The sequence below is a fragment of the Octopus sinensis genome, linkage group LG3 (genome assembly GCF_006345805.1).
Source record: "Octopus sinensis linkage group LG3, ASM634580v1, whole genome shotgun sequence".
NCBI classification, from domain to species: domain Eukaryota; kingdom Metazoa; phylum Mollusca; class Cephalopoda; order Octopoda; family Octopodidae; genus Octopus; species Octopus sinensis.
The window spans coordinates 115,415,855-115,436,025 of record NC_042999.1 but is presented as its reverse complement, the minus strand read 5'-3'; the positions used below and the strand labels follow the sequence as shown (position 1 = coordinate 115,436,025).

At 36.2% G+C, this 20,171-nt stretch overlaps 1 protein-coding gene across 3 annotated transcripts; it reads right to left on the bottom strand.

The window, feature by feature from the left end:
* Window positions 1-95: 95 nt before the first annotated feature.
* LOC115209100 (pentatricopeptide repeat-containing protein 2, mitochondrial) lies at window positions 96-20,157 on the bottom strand. Of its 3 annotated transcripts, none has more exons than XM_036501242.1 (9): window positions 20,010-20,157; window positions 17,740-17,832; window positions 15,955-16,090; window positions 12,397-12,514; window positions 11,073-11,249; window positions 10,014-10,127; window positions 6,417-6,491; window positions 5,594-5,711; window positions 96-466 (listed from the first exon to the last, which is right to left on the bottom strand). In XM_036501242.1, the coding sequence occupies exons 1-9, from the start codon at window positions 20,122-20,124 to the stop codon at window positions 222-224; spliced, it is 1,191 nt and encodes a 396-aa protein (XP_036357135.1). In that variant the 5' UTR covers window positions 20,125-20,157; the 3' UTR covers window positions 96-221. The 3 variants fall into 3 exon arrangements, with proteins under 3 accessions (XP_036357135.1, XP_029633084.1, XP_036357136.1); XM_029777224.2 differs by having other exon boundaries at window positions 96-470; window positions 5,598-5,711; XM_036501243.1 differs by lacking the exons at window positions 96-466; window positions 5,594-5,711 and adding an exon at window positions 6,166-6,263 and having other exon boundaries at window positions 6,368-6,491.
* Between the last annotated feature and the right edge of the window lie 14 nt (window positions 20,158-20,171).

The window sequence follows — 20,171 nt, the reverse complement described above, 5'->3', positions numbered from 1 at the left end:
TAATCTCTCTGGCTTGATTCTGTTTCAGACACTTATTGAATAAAAATCAAAACAAAAAAACTATCAGAGAGAATCAATAAAGAAACATGACCTCGTGAAAAAATGTATTATTTAATGAATAAAATTAATAGAATGCTATCAAAAGAAAGAAAATCCTACATATTTCTATTCAGAATTGGAGGAGGATTTATTAAACACAGAAATAAACACTCCTAAAGAGACTAAATAGCATTGGATCTTGATCGAACTGTGTTGCTTTGGCGACTTCGATAACCATCAACTGTGGAACGTCCTCGAGCTTTAAAACTGTTTTGCGGTTGTCGTGTTCTAACTATTCTTTGAGTAATGAACTCTTCCAGAAGTACATCACTGATAAGACCTCCAGTCCTTAAGGAAAGTTCAATAGTTTCTAGAGTTCGTTTAAAAACTGGATCACCATGATTTTCAGCTGCAGAATGTATTACATCTATCTGAAATTAAAACAAACAGAAATAATTCATATAATGTAAAGAAAAAAATTTACAGAATTTAATTTTGTACTATTGAAGGGACATAAATCCTACTTACTTTATGAAATATAGAAAGAAAAATCTAATTAATATTGCTTATGCTGTGAGAAAAATAAAATATTAGCTCAATAATTTTAACTTTTGACATGTTTTGGTCTTATTAGACCTCATCAATAAAAAATATCCTTTGCTGTACTTGCTATATTAGTGATAAGACTATAACTATATTGATATACAATATTGTACACAAACAGATATCAAAACCTATTGTAGTTGAATGAAATTACACAGAAGCACCATCCACATGAAAAATAATAGTCAAGTTAGTGAAAAGCAAATAATATTGTGCTTTATCTAAGTTTATTTTACAAAAGTACTATAGCCTGTTTAAAGTGAATATTTGTCATCAAATATGCAGTAGTATGTATCAACACACAGTGTAAGAAAATATTGTTAGTGCTAGGTGAATATAAAATAAAATAATATTAATGAATGACTATTATTTCCATTTTCCCAGAAATTAAAATAAAATGCAGGATGTTTTGGTTTTATTCTAATATCACTAAAACGCAACTTCCCTGTATTTCCCAAAATAGCTATGAAGTAAGTATATGTACAAGACTCTAAAGGTATTAACATAAAAAAAAATAAAAATATAATTGTTTTAAGATTAAATCACTTAGTAAGGTTATCTCTACAAATTTTTCTATGGAAATTAAAGCCAGTACTGATTTGTTACGATGTTTCGTATCTGAATACATCTAATACAAGGCAAAGATGAAAAAATAGGTAATGGGTGTACAAGGAGTGTCTATTAAAGATTTCCCTGACTCACTTCCGATTATTGCAGGAAACAACCTGTACATGTATAATCATACGTCTCTACATGTCGCATTGTAAATTGCAGCTTTCCACCTGCATTCATTTGTCTTTTATAGCTGCTGAAGTGGACCAAGCTCAGTGGATTAGTGATCAGGTTCTTATACTTGAAAGGTCATGCACGTAAAGAAACTTTTGATGAGATGGAAAAAGTTAATGGTGATGATGCACCATCATACAATGTAGTCAAGCACTGGCATGCCAGTTCAAATGTCGTCAGACATAGGTGGAAACTGCTCCTATTCCTGGGCAACCACTTTCTGCCATTCATGACAACACCATCCATAAAGTGGAAACCACCATTTTGGAGGATCACCACATAACTATTTGGCAACTAGCCCAAAAAGTTCAGATAAGTGTAGGGTCTGTGGAAAAAAATCATTCATGACCATTTGCACATGTTGAAGTTGTCTGCACGGTGGATTCCTCAGATGCAGAAATGATTCAATTGCTCTCAGGCTCTTTTGGCAATGTGCCAAGAAAATGAGGACTTTTTCAGCAGACTTGTCACACAAGATAAAACAAGGGTCCATTACTACGATCCTGAGACTAAAGTCTAGTCAAAGCAATGGAAGCATGATAACTCACGACCTCCAAAGAAGGCTTGTGTCCAACCCACAGCAGGCAAGGTGAGGGTCATAGTCTTTTGGGACCAGCATGGAGTAGTGATGATGGGTTTTCTGGCAAAGGGCACCACAATTAATGGGCATATTACCCTTCTCTGCTGCAAAAATTGCAGAATGCCATCAAAGCAGAGAGGCATAGTATACTGTCCAAAGGAGTCCGCCTCCTCCATACAACACCCCAGTTCACAATGCACATGTTGCCCATATGAAAGCACGCTCCTGCGACTATGAAATCCTTCCTCATCCTCCCTTACTCTCCCAACCTCACATCATCTGACTTCCACCTCTTTTCAACCATGAAGTCTTTTTTCAAGGGGAAGCACTTTTTGGAAGATGAACTTATTTCTGAAGTAAAGTCTTAGCTCCAGACGCAACCTACCAACTTCTATAGATGAGGTCTTCACAGCTGCATACAACAATGGGAGAAGTGGAACACCACTGGTGGTGGCGATGTAAAGAAAGACAACCAAGTTTTGTTTATCTCAGTCCTTGGGAAGTAGGTTAGGGGAAATCTTTAATGAACACTCTTTGTACATGCCATATTTCAGTTCTTGCTCCTTCAACACCACACCCAATCCATTAACCATCCACAAACTCATTGCTTAAATAGCCACTAAATATAGCAGTGTAACATTATTGGATATACCAATTTTACATATTAAACGCATTCCTGACAGCCAGTACATACATAGTAATGACTTGTAGGGACACTATTTCATAATGCAACCTTAATATACTACAATGTGTTCATGGGTGGTTAATGAGTTGGATGCAGTGTTGACAAAGGAGTGAGAACTCCTCAAATATGGGCATGTGCACCCATTACCTATTTTTCCATCTTTGATCACATTGTTGTTTACATTAGATGTATTTGGACACAAGATGTTATAACAAATCAGTGCTGGCTATAATTTCTATAGAAAATTTGTAGAGATAACCATAAAAAGTGATTTAATAGCACTGCTAACACAGTAGGACACAGGATTGACTCATAAAACGTTTAATATACTTTGTAATATACTATGGTTGCATAATGAAATACAGTGTCCCTAGAAGTCATTATGTTTAAATAAGTATATCTGAAAATATTTACCCCATATCTTAGAACTCAGGCAAAAATTATCATTGTCTTCAGCTCTCCTATATATCTGACATCTTGTGTGTCTATATGAGAAATCTATACCAAGTAGAAGTTTTGGTATGTTCTTGATAAATAAAATCTGCAAGCCTTTTTTTATTCATATTTTGGACTGCTACTCATGTCAATAACACTCTTGGGAAAATGCATATGTGATAACAACTTACTCTGCTAAATCACAAGCTGTCATGTGTATATAGCAAAAGTTAATATTTAGCAAGAGGCTCAGATGAAGTGAAATTTTAGAGAAATGCAAATTAGGATTCCTCCATCAATCTCAACACCAAGCATTTGATCGATTGAATTCCTTATTCGCTAAACTGACATGTAAGTGGCTGAGAACTCTGCATACATATTTACTGTTAGCATAACTATGTAACCAGATATGAGAGTGACACTGTGTGTGTCACTAAGTTGCACTTTTCAATTGCAGCAACAATCCATTCAACAGGCTTCCATGCAGTTTCCATCTACCCAATTTCATACACAAAGTTTTGGTTAACATAAGGCTGTGGTAAAAGGCATTTTCCCAAGATGCCACATAGTGGAATCAAACCCAGGGTCTCCAGTTTGTGAAGAAACTTCTTAAATGTACAGCTATGCCATCATCTGAAGTTTGTATGAGGAAATGATTAAATGAATTTTTTTTTTCAAGATAAAATTAAGATCAACAAACAGCATCCTTGAGCAAGGCAGATAACTTTACTGCTTCTATTTTATATCACTAGATATTAAATAGAAGTTCATGAGGACAACTATTCCCTAACAATATAGTCAATCCAAAAGGAAAGCTATTACTTATCTCTTTAATGCTGGGGAGATGAGAAATGTCCCACAAGAAAAGATTATTTTGATACTCCAACAAGCCAATAATATGCTTGTATATTAACAGGTCAATAAGCTAGCCATTATCTTTCAAAGATCTATATGAAACAACAAATTGCATTCTAATACTTTTTGCAATAACAAAAGATTAGTAATATTACTGCAATAATAATGTACTACATTAGTACAAGGCCACATGTTTGAATCAATCTTAGTAGAGGACCAGAAAACTTGTACTAGTGACCCAAACAGAGAGAGATGAAAATAAATATCGTAAGTAATTTAATTATTTATTAACAGTTGATATCATACTACTATTTGTGGTAAGCAAATTCTTATCAAATCACAACCTACCATCTTCAAAAAAAAAAAAAAAAGATACACTAAATGATATAGTCCTAAACACAACAATACTTGAAAATAAGACAAAGTTGGAAATGCCTGATAACAATTGATTCAAAAGTAAGGAACAACTTTACCCAAACTGAAAAATGTTCAGTTCCCAATCCCATTATTTTGCTGCATCCTTTCTGATTGTATAGTACAAAGAAAATGATTCTACTTTCAAAAACTTGTACTTTGTATTGTTTTTTACTTCCATTGACCCAATACCATATATTACTATTGCCCTACTGCATGCCTTTCCCATGTGGCCTTCATCCTTCATTTACTTCAGACTCCTCAAACTCCACTTCAAATGTACTTAAGCCATTAACATACAATCCTTCTCATACAAAAGGAAATAACAAAAATGAACACCACATCAACACTACACATAATTAACAATTAAACACTATACACTATATGGCGTAGGAGTGGCTGTGTGGTACGTAGCTTGCTTACGAATCACATGGTTCCGGGTTCAGTCCCACTACATGTCTTCTACTATAGCCTTGGGCCGACCAAAGCCTTGTGAGTGGATTTGGTATATGGAAACTGAAAGAAGCCCGTCGTATATGTGTGTGTGTGTGTGTTTTTGTCCCCCCAACATCGCTTGACAACTGATGCTGGTGTGTTTACGTAAATTAGCGGTTCGTCAAAAGAGACCGATAGATTAAGTACTAGACTTACAAAGAATAAGTCCTGGGGTCGATTTGCTCAACTAAAGGTGGTGCTCCAGCATGGCCACAGTCACATATAGCTACAAAGTTCACTTTGCAACCACTTAACTACAGGTTCAGTCCCACAAATGTCTTCTGTAATACTCTCAAGAGAACCGAAACCTTGTAAGTGAAATTGGTTGGTGGAAACTGAGAAGCCCATTGTATCTATGTATGTGGGCCTCTGTGTTATCATCATCATTGTTTAATGTCCACCTTCCATGCTAGCATGGATGGGTGTGTGAATATTGTCTCCATGTGTCCTCATTAACACAGCCTAAACAAAAACAGTGTCTTTGTTTACATTCCCCTTTAAGTACAAGACCCCATACATTCAGTGGCTCTGTTATTTTTGATGTATGATAACTAATGGAATGAAAATTCTTTACATGGGAAACAGTTGGTAACAAGAAAATAATCAGGCTGTAGAAAATCTGCCACTAAGTTTTATCTAACTCATACCAGCATGGCAAAACGGATACAACAACAATGATGACAGTGATCATACATATCAACTTACCACTTCAGGAAATACTTTCAGTTGACGGTTTCTGTAAGGAGAATCACACTGAAGAATGCTTCGCAGAATTGGAAGAGTATCTTCAATTCGATTAAGTTTAGCATAACATAAAGCCTGCAAGAGATTCAAAAGAAATAATTCAGTATAATTTTTAACTAATTTTCTTGGTTTTCTATTTTTCTGGTTCATTAATCTAAATATATATTCAATATCAATCAATTCAATATAAATTTTTTATCATTTTTTTCATTATTGGGTAAGTAGAAACAGTATGTCTTACGGGCTGTACCTGTAATTTGAAGGTCCGGCCTTATCACAATGAGTAATATTGATACTACATGAAAATTACATTAATAGGGCATGAGCCTGTGGAATACTCAGTCACTTACACACAAACTGGTATCTCACTTGAAAAATCCAAGGTCAAAATTTTTAACCAAATTCCATTTTACATACTAGACTCATTGAAACAGAAAACATGATGATAATGATTAGGAAAATGTATACAAGTTTAACAATGTTGTATTATGTAATAGAAAAAGAAAAAAGTATATTTTGGAAATACACACAAAAGGGGAAAATATCAGGTTATATATGATTTAAGAAACACCACCAATTGCACATTTTCTGCTTGTAAGTAATGAACAGTTGTCTTATAGAAAAACAATTGTCCATTAGAAGTTTAACAGTAAAAATATTTAACAGTAAAAATATTTAACAGTAAAAAATATTTAACAGTAAAAAATATTTAACAGTAAAAATATTTAACAGTAAAAATATTTGGTTGAACAATTTGCACAATAATAAGAAAAGAGTAACCTTGAGATTTTTCAGAACAAACTGAAAAGAATCATCTCTTAATGATATCATCTCCAATGCAATGGCGGGTTGTTCCTGCAGAGATGGAAAAGAAAACAACATTTATTACAAATATAATAAATACCACTACAGTCTTCTCTCTTACACACTACATCCAATTCTTTTTATAGCCAGCTTTTCTTTCACCTCAATCTTTATTGCTTGGGTGAACAGTTTCTTTACTGAGTTCTCAAGTGATAGAATATTTTCCATGTCATTTCAGCTATCTCTCTGAAGATTTATCATTTTCATATTCCTCTATATTAATGATATCCCTCAACATATATCTATGGATTCTGATTATACATTTTTTAACTCATGAAAGTACCCTTTCACTCAACTCTCCTAAAAATGCAATCAATCAATCATTCACAAGCTTAAAAGCACACAACAAATTTAAAGATCTTCCATTTCAAAGAACCATATGGAACCCTGTAGAGGCTTCATAGAGAACCCTCTACATACTCTGAAATAAGGTTGCAACACCCTAATAACATTCTATAATACAGAACATTGAAAACATAACCATCATTTGAAATTGATTTGCTTAACAAATCAACTTGAAACGAATCCTAAAGAACTAACTATTCAGTATATTCCAATTATGTTAATTTTTGCCATGTCTATGTGACCATATGTGACCAATAGTCTTCACACACACACAAATAACTGACATGTTCTGACTTTCACAATGCACTCTACACATTTGACTGCAAGATTCCAAGACAGACTGGAGTTAAACATATTCAAGTACATATGGGCCATTCTTAAATACCTGATTTAGCTGAACACCTTATTATAGGTCAGTCTGGGCAGAGCCAGCCAAAATTATTTAACAAAAACACTTAACTAACACACCAAGCTTTATGCATGCTTGCTTTTGCAATGCAGCAAAATATCATCATCATCATCTAACGTTTGTTGTCCATGCTGCCAAGCTAGAAGGCTGCACCAGACTTCAGTTTGATTTGGCATGATTTCTACAGGCAGATGCCCTTCCTAATGCCAACCATTCTGAGAGTGTAATGGGTACTTTTACGTGCCACCAGCACAGTTGCCATTTCTGTGATACTTGGCTTGATGGGTCTTCTCAAGGACAGCATAATGTCAAAGGTCTCAGTCATTCGTCATTGCCTCCATGAAGCCCAATACTCAAAGGTGCTTTTTATGTGCCACTAGCACAGGTGCCAGTTACATGACACCAGCATCAGCCAAGACTATGATTTCACTTGGCTTGACAAGTCTTCTCAAGCACAGCATATCGCCAAAGGTCTCGATCACTAGTCATTGCCTCTGTGAGGCCCAAAGTTCAAAGATCATGCTTCACCACCTTGTCCCATGTCTTCCTGGGTATACCTCTACCACAGGTTCCTCCCAGTTAGAGTTTGGCATTTCTTTACACAGCTGTCCTCGTCCATATGCATCACATGTCCATACCAGCACAATTGTCTCTCTTGCACGCCACATGTGATGCTTCTTATGCCCAACTTTTCTCTCAAGATGCTTACACTCTGTTGCATGTGCACACTGACATTGCACATCCAGCAAAGCATACTGGTTTAATTTCTTTCAAGCCTACACACATTTTCAGCTGTCACAGCCAATGTTTCACTGTCATGTAGCATGGCTGTTCGCACACAGGCATCATGCAATCTGCCTTTCACTCTGAGGGAGAGGCCCTTTGTTGCCAGCAGAGTTAGGAGCTCTCTGAATTTTGTCCTGCCTATTCTTATTCTCACAGCTACACTCTTGGAGCATCCACCTCCACTAATAACTTAGTTACCTAGATAACAGAAGTTATCTACTACCTTTAGTTTACTCCACTGGTAGTTGATGAAGTCTATTTTCTGTACATTTACAGTGTTTATTGTACCTGTGCATCTTCCATACACAAAAGCTATTTTCCCAGTTAACCTTCCTCTGATATTGCTGCTCCTCTTATGGGTCCATAGCTTACACTGGGTACATCTAATGGAGTTCCTACCTGCGTCTTACCTACAGATCCAGCAGAGTCATCTACCTGAAGGGATTTGTGATATGTCTACCTTCTGACTTATTGAGACTTTGGCTTTTGCTAGGTTAACTCTGAAGCCCTTTGGTTCTAGGCTTTGCTACCATACCTGAAACTCTTCTAGTTCTGGCAATGACTCAGCTATAGGAACAAGGTCATCAGCATAGAGGTGCTCCCAGGGGTAGCCTGTCTTGAATTCCTCTGTTATTGCCTGGAGCACTATGATGGACAAGAGGGGGTTGAGGACTAATCCTTGATGAACTCCTACTTGTATCCTGAATTTTTCGGTGTACTCATTACCAATCCTCACCTTAGTGATAGTATCCCTGTACATGGCTGGTACAGCTCTCACCAACCACTCGTCTATCCCTAATTTCCACATCGACCACCAGGTAAGGGATGAGGGGACCCTGTCAAAGGCTTTCTCTAAGTTAACAAAAGTCAAGTACAGAGGTTTATCTTTGGCTATGTATCTCTCCTGCAGCTGACTTACCAGAAATATAACATCAGTGATGCTTCTCCCTGGCAAAAAACCAAACTGCATCTCATCTAGATTAACTATCTCCCTCATTAGTTGGGCTATGACCCTCTCTGCAACTTTCATTATCTGATCCAACAATTTGATACCTCTATTATTTTCTATCTAAGGCATCACCTTTACCTTTGACTTTGGTGCTGCTACACCAGTCATTTGATATGACTCCTTTGTGTACCACCTGATTTACAATATGGGGGACTAGACGATAACACACACTGCCAGATATTTTAAGCATCTCAGTGGTGACTCCTATTTAAAATATCTGGCAGTGTGGGTTAAAAAAGCATTTCAGCCCTGAATATTGAACTCTTTTTGAGAATAATATATGTCAGCATTACTCTCTACATCTGAATTAGTACATTAGTTCTAATTACTGAGGAGGGAGCCACTATATGATCAGCCATAGCTATCCTTCAAGTCACACTCTACTACCTTAAGAAAAGGAAGGATACATTGTGTAATATAATCCTAGATATACAATGCCTGAAAAAAAATATGGTCCAGTGATAATTGGAATACGTTTGATCAGAAAACGTTTACTTGGGGTTCCACAACAACATAAGTTTGTCCATTTGATAGATTCTTAACAAACAAACCCCATTATCACAACCATAACTTTCTTTTGCTTCTTTTTACAATTACTACAACCCTTTTGTTTCAACGAAGTTTACTTTTCTTTACTTCTTATGTCCTTATACAGAACCACTAATTCAAACAGATGAGATGAAATCAATACACTTCACTATATCAATCTAACCTAATAAGGACACTACTAAAAGAATACACCTTTCTTTACTGAATCTAACAAAACACAATGTGGTCCTTGAACCCATCAGATCCTGTCTCAACTGTCCAACTCATGCCACTAGGGAATAGATATTAAATGATGATTATGATGGTAGTCATGCATTATTGAGTTTATACTGGTGATCATAACAAAGCTATCTAAAATAGCTTCAATAAAGAGATGTATATTCTAGAAAAATTTGAGTAAATTAAGAAAAATTACCTGTTTCAATGCTAACATAGCAGCAAAAACAAGGGCACGATTGGAAACTTGAAGTTTTAAATTTAAACAGGCTTTTAATAATTCCTGACAGTTCTGTAAAGCTTCTGCAGTATTCTAAAACAAAATCAAAACAAAAATATCTAGATGTAACAACTCTGTTGCAATACATGTTTATTTACCAATAGCATGAAGCAAAATAAATATTAATGAAAGAGATTGTGAATAATACCATTTTTTAAATAGTATATTTTCAGACAATATTATAATAAATATGGGATAGAGTACAGCAGAGTGGTTTTCTATTGCCTGCTTAGCATAAACAAGATCTGTAATATTCAAACCTTTACAAAAGCCATGTGAAATGAAAAAGTGTTTTAATTCTACTCTGGAAATGAAACCAAGCTGATGGCTTAGTTCATAAGGTACTTGTCTCCTACCAATGGCACTTTGATAAACAAGCTGGATAGTTGGATATAGTATTTTCTAGTGGTGAAATTTACCTGTCAATACATTTAATATTTTCCAGCTGTTTCTAAGATATCTACAATTTCCGATGCTTTTATAGTCTTAAACAAATGCTCTGCTAACTTACACAATATTAACAATTATGGCACTTTCATAAACAGAGAACAGGTACCAAATGTTGGAGAAATTTGGTACCTAATTGCCAATATATGTTGCATGGATCTCCAAGTTTCTATATTTATCTCAAAAGAGGAAGTAACAGCTTTACTAACCAAAACTACACTGTATATTACAAATCAGAGGGTTTTTTCCTTTCAGGTTGAAATGCAACAAGTAGCAGTTTGAACTATAATGAACGAAGAGTTATACACAACTGTATCCATGTAACTATCATAATACAGTAATCAAAACTAGCCATGGAAACTATAAAGCAATATCACCAAACAGTTACCAAGTAGAGTTCAGAATAACATGTAGAGGAAGATTAACAAATAAATGTGCTACTGTACTCAATGAGGCAATGCAATGTTCCTAATAAAGGACAAAAGATAGTTTAGTAGAGAAAATTACAATACAGAAGAATCCAATACTAACCAAAGCATAATATGTGGCAAATGCAATTGTAGTGCAGTCATTTGGATATTTAATATTAGTTTCATTTTCAGTCACTATCTGAAATACCTTCAGTGTATCATCATATTGTTTACTTTCATACAACATATCCATGAGAATGATGTAACTTGTCACTTGTGAAAACAAAGGCCTGGTTTCCTAAAAAAGAAAGAATTAAGAAACATCAGTTCCAGTTGTAAACTGGATTTTATTTTACACTTTCTTTTTGATGTTGATATAATTTTTTGTTGTTGGTTTTTGAAACTAGACAGCAAGCTGTATTCTTTCTGAATCATCTGGATTCACCTTTGCATGTTTTACTCGGAGGAGGAGCAGTACTTAAGACTTCCAAGAATTATGGGAGAGAGAAAAGAAAAAACCATAACTCAAAGGTTTTGGAGGAAGTAGAACAATTTGAACGCTGAATGTAGACTCAGCTAAAGATAGCCAAGGAATAGATGGTGCTGTTAAACAAGACTATGGATTAAGTTTATCACTGAAGAACAGATACTTTCCATTCCACAGGCTTTCACACTTCTCTGTCTACCCAGTTTTATTCATAAAGTTCACTGTGACACAAAACTATGGCAAAAGATGCTTGCCTAAAGTACCACACAGTGGGAGCCAACCCAAACCCACATCATTATGTGTTGCTCCCACTGATACCTACACAATGCACAGAGAGCTGCACCTCTCAGCAACTCTAATTATCTATCAATAAATTATAGAAATATGGATTCCCCACTAACAGTACTAACCCACCCACCCCCCAGTTATAAACAGAGTCTCAGTTCAGAGCTTTGCTCCTCCACAAATGCATAACAGAAATTAAATAATATATCAGACATTTGGAGGTACCTATTTTCAGTTATGTTGACTAAGGCAATGGTATGCAAAAATGAGTTTTTCACAACAGACTGAGGTGTGTGTAAAGTTAAGAAGGTCAACTGGTCAAAATATTGATTTCATATTTCAGTTCTGGCACAAAAGCCACACTATTCTTTCACCATCAATCATCAACATTTAACATCCATTTTCAGCATGGGCTGAATGACTTGACAGGAACTGGAATGACCAGGGGCCGCACCAGGTTCCATAGTCTGTTTGAGTTTGGTTTCTATGGCTGGATGCCCTTCCTAAAACCAACCACTTTACAGAAGGTACTGGGTGCTTTTTTACATGTCACCATCATCAAAAACAGGAAACTGTGACATTGACAACTTCCCCAAATGCTGTATGTAAATTTAATGGTAAGAGTGAATGATATATCAAAATTTTCTATAAATATTAACAAAGGAAAACTTACCTCACTTTCAAAGAGCTTTAAGGCCGTATCTACATCTTTCATTATATACAACAACCTAAGAACAACAGGGCCAAAAGAATATGTATTGAACTGCTGTGAATTGTCTTGCTGGTGATACCTGTTAATGAGATAGATCAAATTTAAGATAAAATAAAAGGAAAACATGGAAACTATAACAAGTAATTTGTTGACATTTCATCTATCTTCAATATGGGGATCTGCTCCAAATGTTAGACTTCTCTGCTTTCTCACAAAATGAAATTTATTATTTATTTCACTATTTTAAGCTCTCATCCTCACGTCATTTAACATCCATATTCCATGCTGGCATGGGTTGGATGGTTTGACAGGATATGATGGGTTCAAGGACCTCATCATGCTCCAATGTCTGCTTCCCATGGTTTCTATGGCTAGATAACCTTACTAACACCAACTGCTTTACAGCATGTACTGGGTATCTTTTTATGTGCCACAATCACTAGTGAGGTTGCCATGTAGCTAGCATGGGCTACGAAATCTGCACCAAGGTCAGCTTTATGCTAGGAGATAAGGGTTACAGTAAGAGAAAAGGAAGTAGGGCAGATGATAATTCTATATGAGAAATTCTGAAACTGAAAACCTCCAAAATCTCAATATTTTGAAAGAGAAAAATGTCAAAAACTGAAAATTTATGAAAGTACTCAAAAATAAATTTTTTTTTTAAATTGCAAGAGTTATGTAATAGGTACTTGTGAAACAAAAATGTCTAAAACAAATGTAACAATGTTGCTGTTTTAGACAACTGACAAGTTGAAATAAAAGTGCTACATTTGTTTTGGTGATGCATGTAATATTCCCAAAATGAACAGTCCCATTTTCAAAAGTGGACTAGCAGCAAATTTATATAAAACTATACGTATAGTTGTACACAAGCTGTATTATGTAATGTAAATGGATAATGTAAATAGACAAGTGCAGGAACAGTCATGTGGTTAAGAAGCTTGCTTTGCAGTCACAAGGTTTTGGGCTCAGTTCCACTGTACAGCATCTTGGACGAGCATCTTTTATTCTAGCCCGGGGCCAACTAATGCCTTGTGAGTGAATTTTATAAATGGAAACAGTGTGGATGACTGTTGTGAGTGTGTGTGGGTTTGTCCTATTCCACTGCTTGACAACAGGTGTTGGTTTATTTACATACCCGTAACTTAGCTGTTCAGCAAGAGACTGATAAAATAAGTACCAGACTTAAAAAAATAAAACTAGGGTCAATTTGTTCAACTAAACCCTTCAAGGAAGTGCCCCAGCATGGCTACAACTAGTAAAAAATATAAGATAAAAAGATGTTTAGATCTAAGTCCCATGTCCTAAATGTTGAAACTATAAATGAATAATTAGTCAGAAAATATTTAAGAAAAATAATAACATACCCCCTAGGTAAGCAAAATACTTTGCATTCAATATAAAGAATTGTAAGAGGAATATATTTAACTTTTGATTCAACCTTTTACAAATGTGTTTTCATGAAGGCCAAAATTAGTCAGCTACAATTTTTGTATAAATTAACTATGAAATGTGAACCCAATGTAATATATCAAAGCCATCTAATTCCTGCTAACATGGGAGAATTAATAAATATTATTGGAAAAGTGTTAAGTTATGATATGAAGTTATGAACTCTTAATTCAGAGCAGATTAAGACATAGGGTCACTACTTGTTCTTTACAAAGTTTAAGTGAACCCCACAAAGGAATACAGCTTCCAAATCTCGGATGGTGCTGCTCCTTCACATACCGACGTCCTGGACTGCATATCTTTCTCAAAAAACGACCGCCTCATTAACTGGTGTAAAATTGTTCATCAACATATTCCAATTTATGGCCTACAAAAATGCTGCTTCCTCACTTTGCCTTTTTTTTCTGATACTACAGAAGTCTCTGCCATTTGGAACTGATTGATTGGTCTCATGCCATTTTCATTCATGTATCCCTAGCATACTCCTCTCTCATCCCCAATTTATATCTACTCTACTCACCAGAACCCTCACTAACCAACTTAACCAGTCCTTGTTCTCCAGAACTTCAACTCCCTAAAATTCCCTTTCCTGTTCATATATATCCTGCAACCATCAACTTGCAGCAGTTCAAGAAACATTAACTATACAAAGTTCACTAGTCTTGAAGAGCCTGCAAAGGGTATGGAGACAATGCTTTCCTTCAGATCAAATCATTAAAAAGTCATCATCATCATCATTGTTGTTTGGCGTCCACTTTCCATGCTGACATGGGTTGGACGGTTTGACTAAGGTCTGGTGAGCCAGAGGCTGCACCAGGCTCAATCTGATCTGGCAAAGTTTCTACAGCTGGATGGCTTTCCTAATGCCAACCACTCCGAGAGTGTAGTGGGTGCTTTTACATGACACTGGCACGGGGGCCAGTCAGACGGTTCTGGCAACGACCATGCTCAAAAGGTGTTTTTATGTGCTACCTGCAGGGGAGCCAGTCCGGTGGCACTGGCAACGACCACGTTCGAATGTTGTTTTTCACGTGCCACCAGCACATGTGCCAGTAAAGTGACGCTGGCAACAATCACACTCGAATGGTGCTTTTCATTGCCACCAGCACAGGAGCCAATCCATGGTCCTGACAAGAATCATGCTCAGATGTGCTTTTAACGTCCCACTGGCATGAGTGCCAATCAGGTGGTACTGTCATGAGCCACGTCAGTGATTTTGACTTTAATTTCACTTGCCTCAATAGGTCTTCGCAAGCAAAGTTTATTGTCCAATGAATGAGGGGTATTCATAAGTGGGCTGGTTACACCCACTGGCATAGGCCATGAGCCATGGTCTCACTTGGTTTGTCAGGTCTTCTCAAGCACAAGACCAGAAAACTGTTAACTGGTGCAAACATAAAATTTATAGCAAAAATGAGGTATGTGATAGTAAAACAAGAACAATGAGTGTAGAAGATCTACAGCTAAACTAGATCGAGTTGAATATAAAAGTTCTATTTGATGTGCAAATTTAATTTCTAAGTCAAATGAAAGTGATATGGGAAAGCAACAATATATCAAAGGACACTGAGAGGGGATGCTGTGCTGGTGTGGTCACTTAATACAAATGAACACAGTGTGATGGTTGAAAAGTGACTAGTGTTTATCATGGGAAGTTCCCATGGTAATGGTGGGCACAAGAAGATGGTAGAATAATTAGTGAAGTTAGATCTGAGTGATGATCTGTAGATAAAATAACCCAAAAAACATCAATGGCATAGGGTGATCTGATGGAAGCCTAACTGCTATTCCCAGTAAGAAGAGCAAACATGTAAGAAGCTCCTCTTTTGGCTCAAATTATGTGATGAAGAGATTTGTAGTATTGTAGACTCAGCCAATCCTTACTCCTATACAAAAACAGATGTTAAAATACTGATAATATATAATATATTAGCTACAAAAAGTAACATATTTATAGAGACCACAAATTAACTAAAAAAACAATCAATTAAATAATGTGTATTATTTGACAAGTAACATTGCAATTTCTGACAGAATTACCAACATCTTGAAAACATAAGGTCTTACTTTATAAGCATATTTTGAACAAGCTCAATTTCTTCTTTGTGTGCAGCAATGTAAGCCATGGTCTTTAGATCATCAGTGAAGATTCTGTCAATTCTATCGTTGTTGGCTAAAGACTTCATTCTTTCAATAAATTTTGCTATGAAAAAGAACAGGACCAAAAAGAACATTACACAACAAGTAGATATATCAAAGAATGTTTCATAACTGGCAAGCATGGGGAAAAGAACATTATTTAAAATGCCAGTCTACCACTGAGTAAAATTTTGTCTGGTTTAGTTATTTTAGTTTAGATATTTTGATGTGGTGTGAAAGAAAGAAAGTTGTAAATATAGTCAAGTTAACGGTTCCTCATGAAGATAATATGGACGCCGCTCAGGTTCGAAAATTGAACCGTTATGTAAACCTCCTCAAGGAATGTGAAGACGCAGGCTGGAAAGCGGAACATTTTCCAATTGAAGTCGGATGTAGAGGGTTCATTGGACACAGTGTGAGACGACTGTTGTTATTGCTAGGCCTAACTCATCATAAAGTCAATACCACCATGACTGATATCCAATCTACAGTGGAGAAGGCTAGCCACTGGATTTGGTTAAAAAGAGACGATGAGCGATGGCTAGAAGGATATTGAGCTTAACTTGATAACCAGCTGATCTAGCAAGCAGGGCCTGTGCACATTGATGCCGTCGAGAGGTAGGCTCCGAAACGACGCGCATTCTCTCCTGATGACCCCATACACTTGCTGGCTTCCGGTATATGGAGCTTTTGACTGGTAGCACTTGCATGTGCAAGTTGTTTGCAAGACATTTATTGCTTAAAATGCATTGGTTTTACATACTTCTTTCCAACCAGGTACAAGTGAAGATTAACCATTTTCTTTTGCCCCATATGCTAAACAGAACAATTTATTGCTGTTAGATATCACCAACAAAACTCTTAGTTATGATCTCATTTATTTTCAATCCTCTAATTCCATGCTTCTCTTGTGATTCAAGAGTTAATTCTTCATCACCATCATTGTTTAATGTCCATTTTCCATGCTGGCATGGGTTAAACAGTTTGACATGGATGGAGCTGGCCAACTGGGGAGCTATCCAGATGCCAACTGTCTGTTGTGGCATTGTTTCTACAGCTGGATGTCCTTCCTTACACCAACCACTTAGCGGAGTGTGTTGAGTGCTTTTTACGTGCTACCAGCACAGGTGCATTTACACAGCACAGGCATGGTTGCATTTTATGTGGCACTAGCATCTGAAAGGACAAGCCTGTGTGTTTGGAAGACGGTGATTTTACCTAGCTTAATGTGCCTTTTCAAGTACAACAAATCACCACAACTCCCAGTCCTTTGTCATTTCCTCAATGCGGCCCAGCATCCGAAGGTTCTTTCTCACCACTTCATCCTATGTCTTCCTGGGGCTACCCCTTCCACAGGTTCCCTCCACCATTAAAGCTCAAAAATATTGTGAGTAACATGGCAACCTCACATGGTGGCAACTTCACCATGAAAAATGTACCCAATATACTCTGTACAGGAAGGATGTTCAGCCATAGAAACTGTGCTAAAACTCAGACATTGCAGCAAAACCATTGGATCCTGTTGAACCAACCAATCCATTCCAGTATGGGAAGAGGAGATAATGATGATTAAATTACGTTCTCTCCAATACTTCAAGTGTCATCCTGTTATTAAATTATATGAAGAATGGACAAATAAAATATTTATTGGGACTCTAACCAGTATTAAAATATTTTGAATAAGCTATGAAAAATCAAATATTAAATTCTTACGTCTTAAATCTCCAAGTCGATCTGTAATTAAAATCCGTTGGCGCTGGTAATTATCCAAACCCAAGATCTCCTGACTGAATAAATGTCTGCAATCTAAAATTTAAAAAAAAGTAAGCATAGTGTCAAAATTGATTTTATTTTTGGTGGGGAGGCTACAACTGAGTAAAAGAAAATTAATCTTAGTAATTGCTCAAGCTTCAAATCTAAAGAAACTGATGTACGTGGGTGTCAGCAATAATTAATCTGAAGGAGATTTTGTAGTTTGTTAATATATTTGAGTTCTGTGAGGAATGGATCATAGCAATAAAATTTAACAATCTATGGAATTTTGTTTTGCAGATTAGTCAGCTTAGGATTTTCCTAATTTCAGTTAATAACCCAGTTTATGCAACATATAGAGAGAGTTGCATCTGCATAAACAGTTATGAGCCATATCTCATTAGGAAGACTGTGTTACTACAGATCAGTCCAACCAGCTGAAAATAGGTTGGTCTGGCCTCAGATAAATGCTAATCAAACAGGCCTAAGATCAAAAAATTCCACTTGTGACCATCCTACCTTGTTAGGAATATCTAGAACTACTTTTATTAAAAGTATCTCATGTTTTTAAATGGTAGTATGTTATTTGAATGAGATTTGGCTGCTATTTCTAGATAGAACAGCTAATAGAGAGGCTCCTTCTTTGGCTCACTACCAACTATGTGAGGCCCTATCTGTGTACAAAGAGTACAATTTCCCGTAACTATTTTTTTAAGTAGATCGTAGAACCATTTTTTTAAAGGTATAGGGTGACTTGATGGAGGCCTAACTGCTATTCCCAGCAGGTAGAGCGAACACGTTACGTGATACAGGTGAAAGGATCAACTGCTCCAGAATCGAGCTCAAAACCTTTCATTAGCAACGAAAAATCACTAACCATTCTTATAAAGCCAGCCGCAGATATTCAGAAATCGATAACATAAAAAAAGAAAAACGGTCTGCTCCAAACTTAAAGTATAAATGAATTCAAACTCATAAATAAGACAGCATAACCCAGTGATTACAAACTTCCGGTAAACATCTTTTAACTTGTTTCAGGTATTAGACTGCGGCCATACTGGGGCACCGCCTTGAAGAATTTTTTTAGTCGAACGTATCGACCCCAGTACTGTTTTTTTTTTAAGCTGGTACTTATTCTATCGGTCTCTTTTGTCGACCCGATGAGTTACGGGGGCGTAAACACACCAATACCGGTGATGAGGGACGAACACAGACACAATGATATACTACCAAATTCATTCACAGGGGTTTGGTCAGACCAAGACTATAGTAGAAGACACTTGCCCATGGTGTCACGCAGTGGGATTAAACTCAGAACCATGTGGTTGGGAAGCAAGCTTCTTACCAAACAGCCAAGCCTGAACCTAGAATAATTAAAATGTTATTATTTAAACTTTCAAAAGATAAAATTATAATATTCTAAGGGAAGATGTCTTTCAGAGACTCGAGGTCGTTCAAGAATCAGTGAGAATCTTTTTAATAAAACAATAGTTAAAGATTACAAGACTTGACCTTCAAAAATCATTAAAAGTTTTGGGGGAATTCTGGCTTAAGCACCCTATATAAGTGTTATTATTGATATAGCACAAGCTCAAGACGAGAGATTTATAGAAAGGGACTGAAATGTTTGATATTTATGCTTTTTCTCAAGGACATTAAGAGTATCGCAAGCGAGCGAGAGGAATTTTTATATATTTGTTTTTGTTCACAAACCATTAAATGAAAATAGAGGAATACAATTTAGTAGTTCTATCAGCTGTTCAAAATAAGTCACTGCTTTATTAAAATTTTAGCTCTTTCATAACAATTTAGTAAATTGTACTTACTAAATTGTTATTAAAGAGCTAAAGCGTAGAACATCACATTAAAATCGTCTTTGTATTCGGTTTGCGAAATTCTTTATGAATTCGTGTGTTAATAATATTGGTATAATGATTCTCCGTAGACACAACAGCGAAAGTAAAGAATACGTACGCCCAGTGGTTAGGGTTTTTGTTACGCCGAAAACGAGTGGTGTAAGTATTCTTTACCTCCACCAACAAGACATTAAAAGATTATCCATAAACGATGTTTTCCTTTAAAATAGTTAAATAATCAATAAATATAAATTTATTAAACACACATAAAATAAGTGCTATATATATGTACACACACACAAACATTGCAACTTTCTTGCAGACGAACTTAAACACTTAGTGGGAACAGTAGAAGAATGTGAAGAAAGTGGTTACTTGGCTTTATATTGACAGGAGTGAGATAAGAAGTAAACATCCATGGTGACGACGCGAAAGAATTGTAAAGGTGACAAGTTCGGCGAAGCACATGTAGAGAACAGCGAGTCGCCATTTTCGATCGTGTAACGGAAGTGACGTCATACCGTAGTACCACCCACG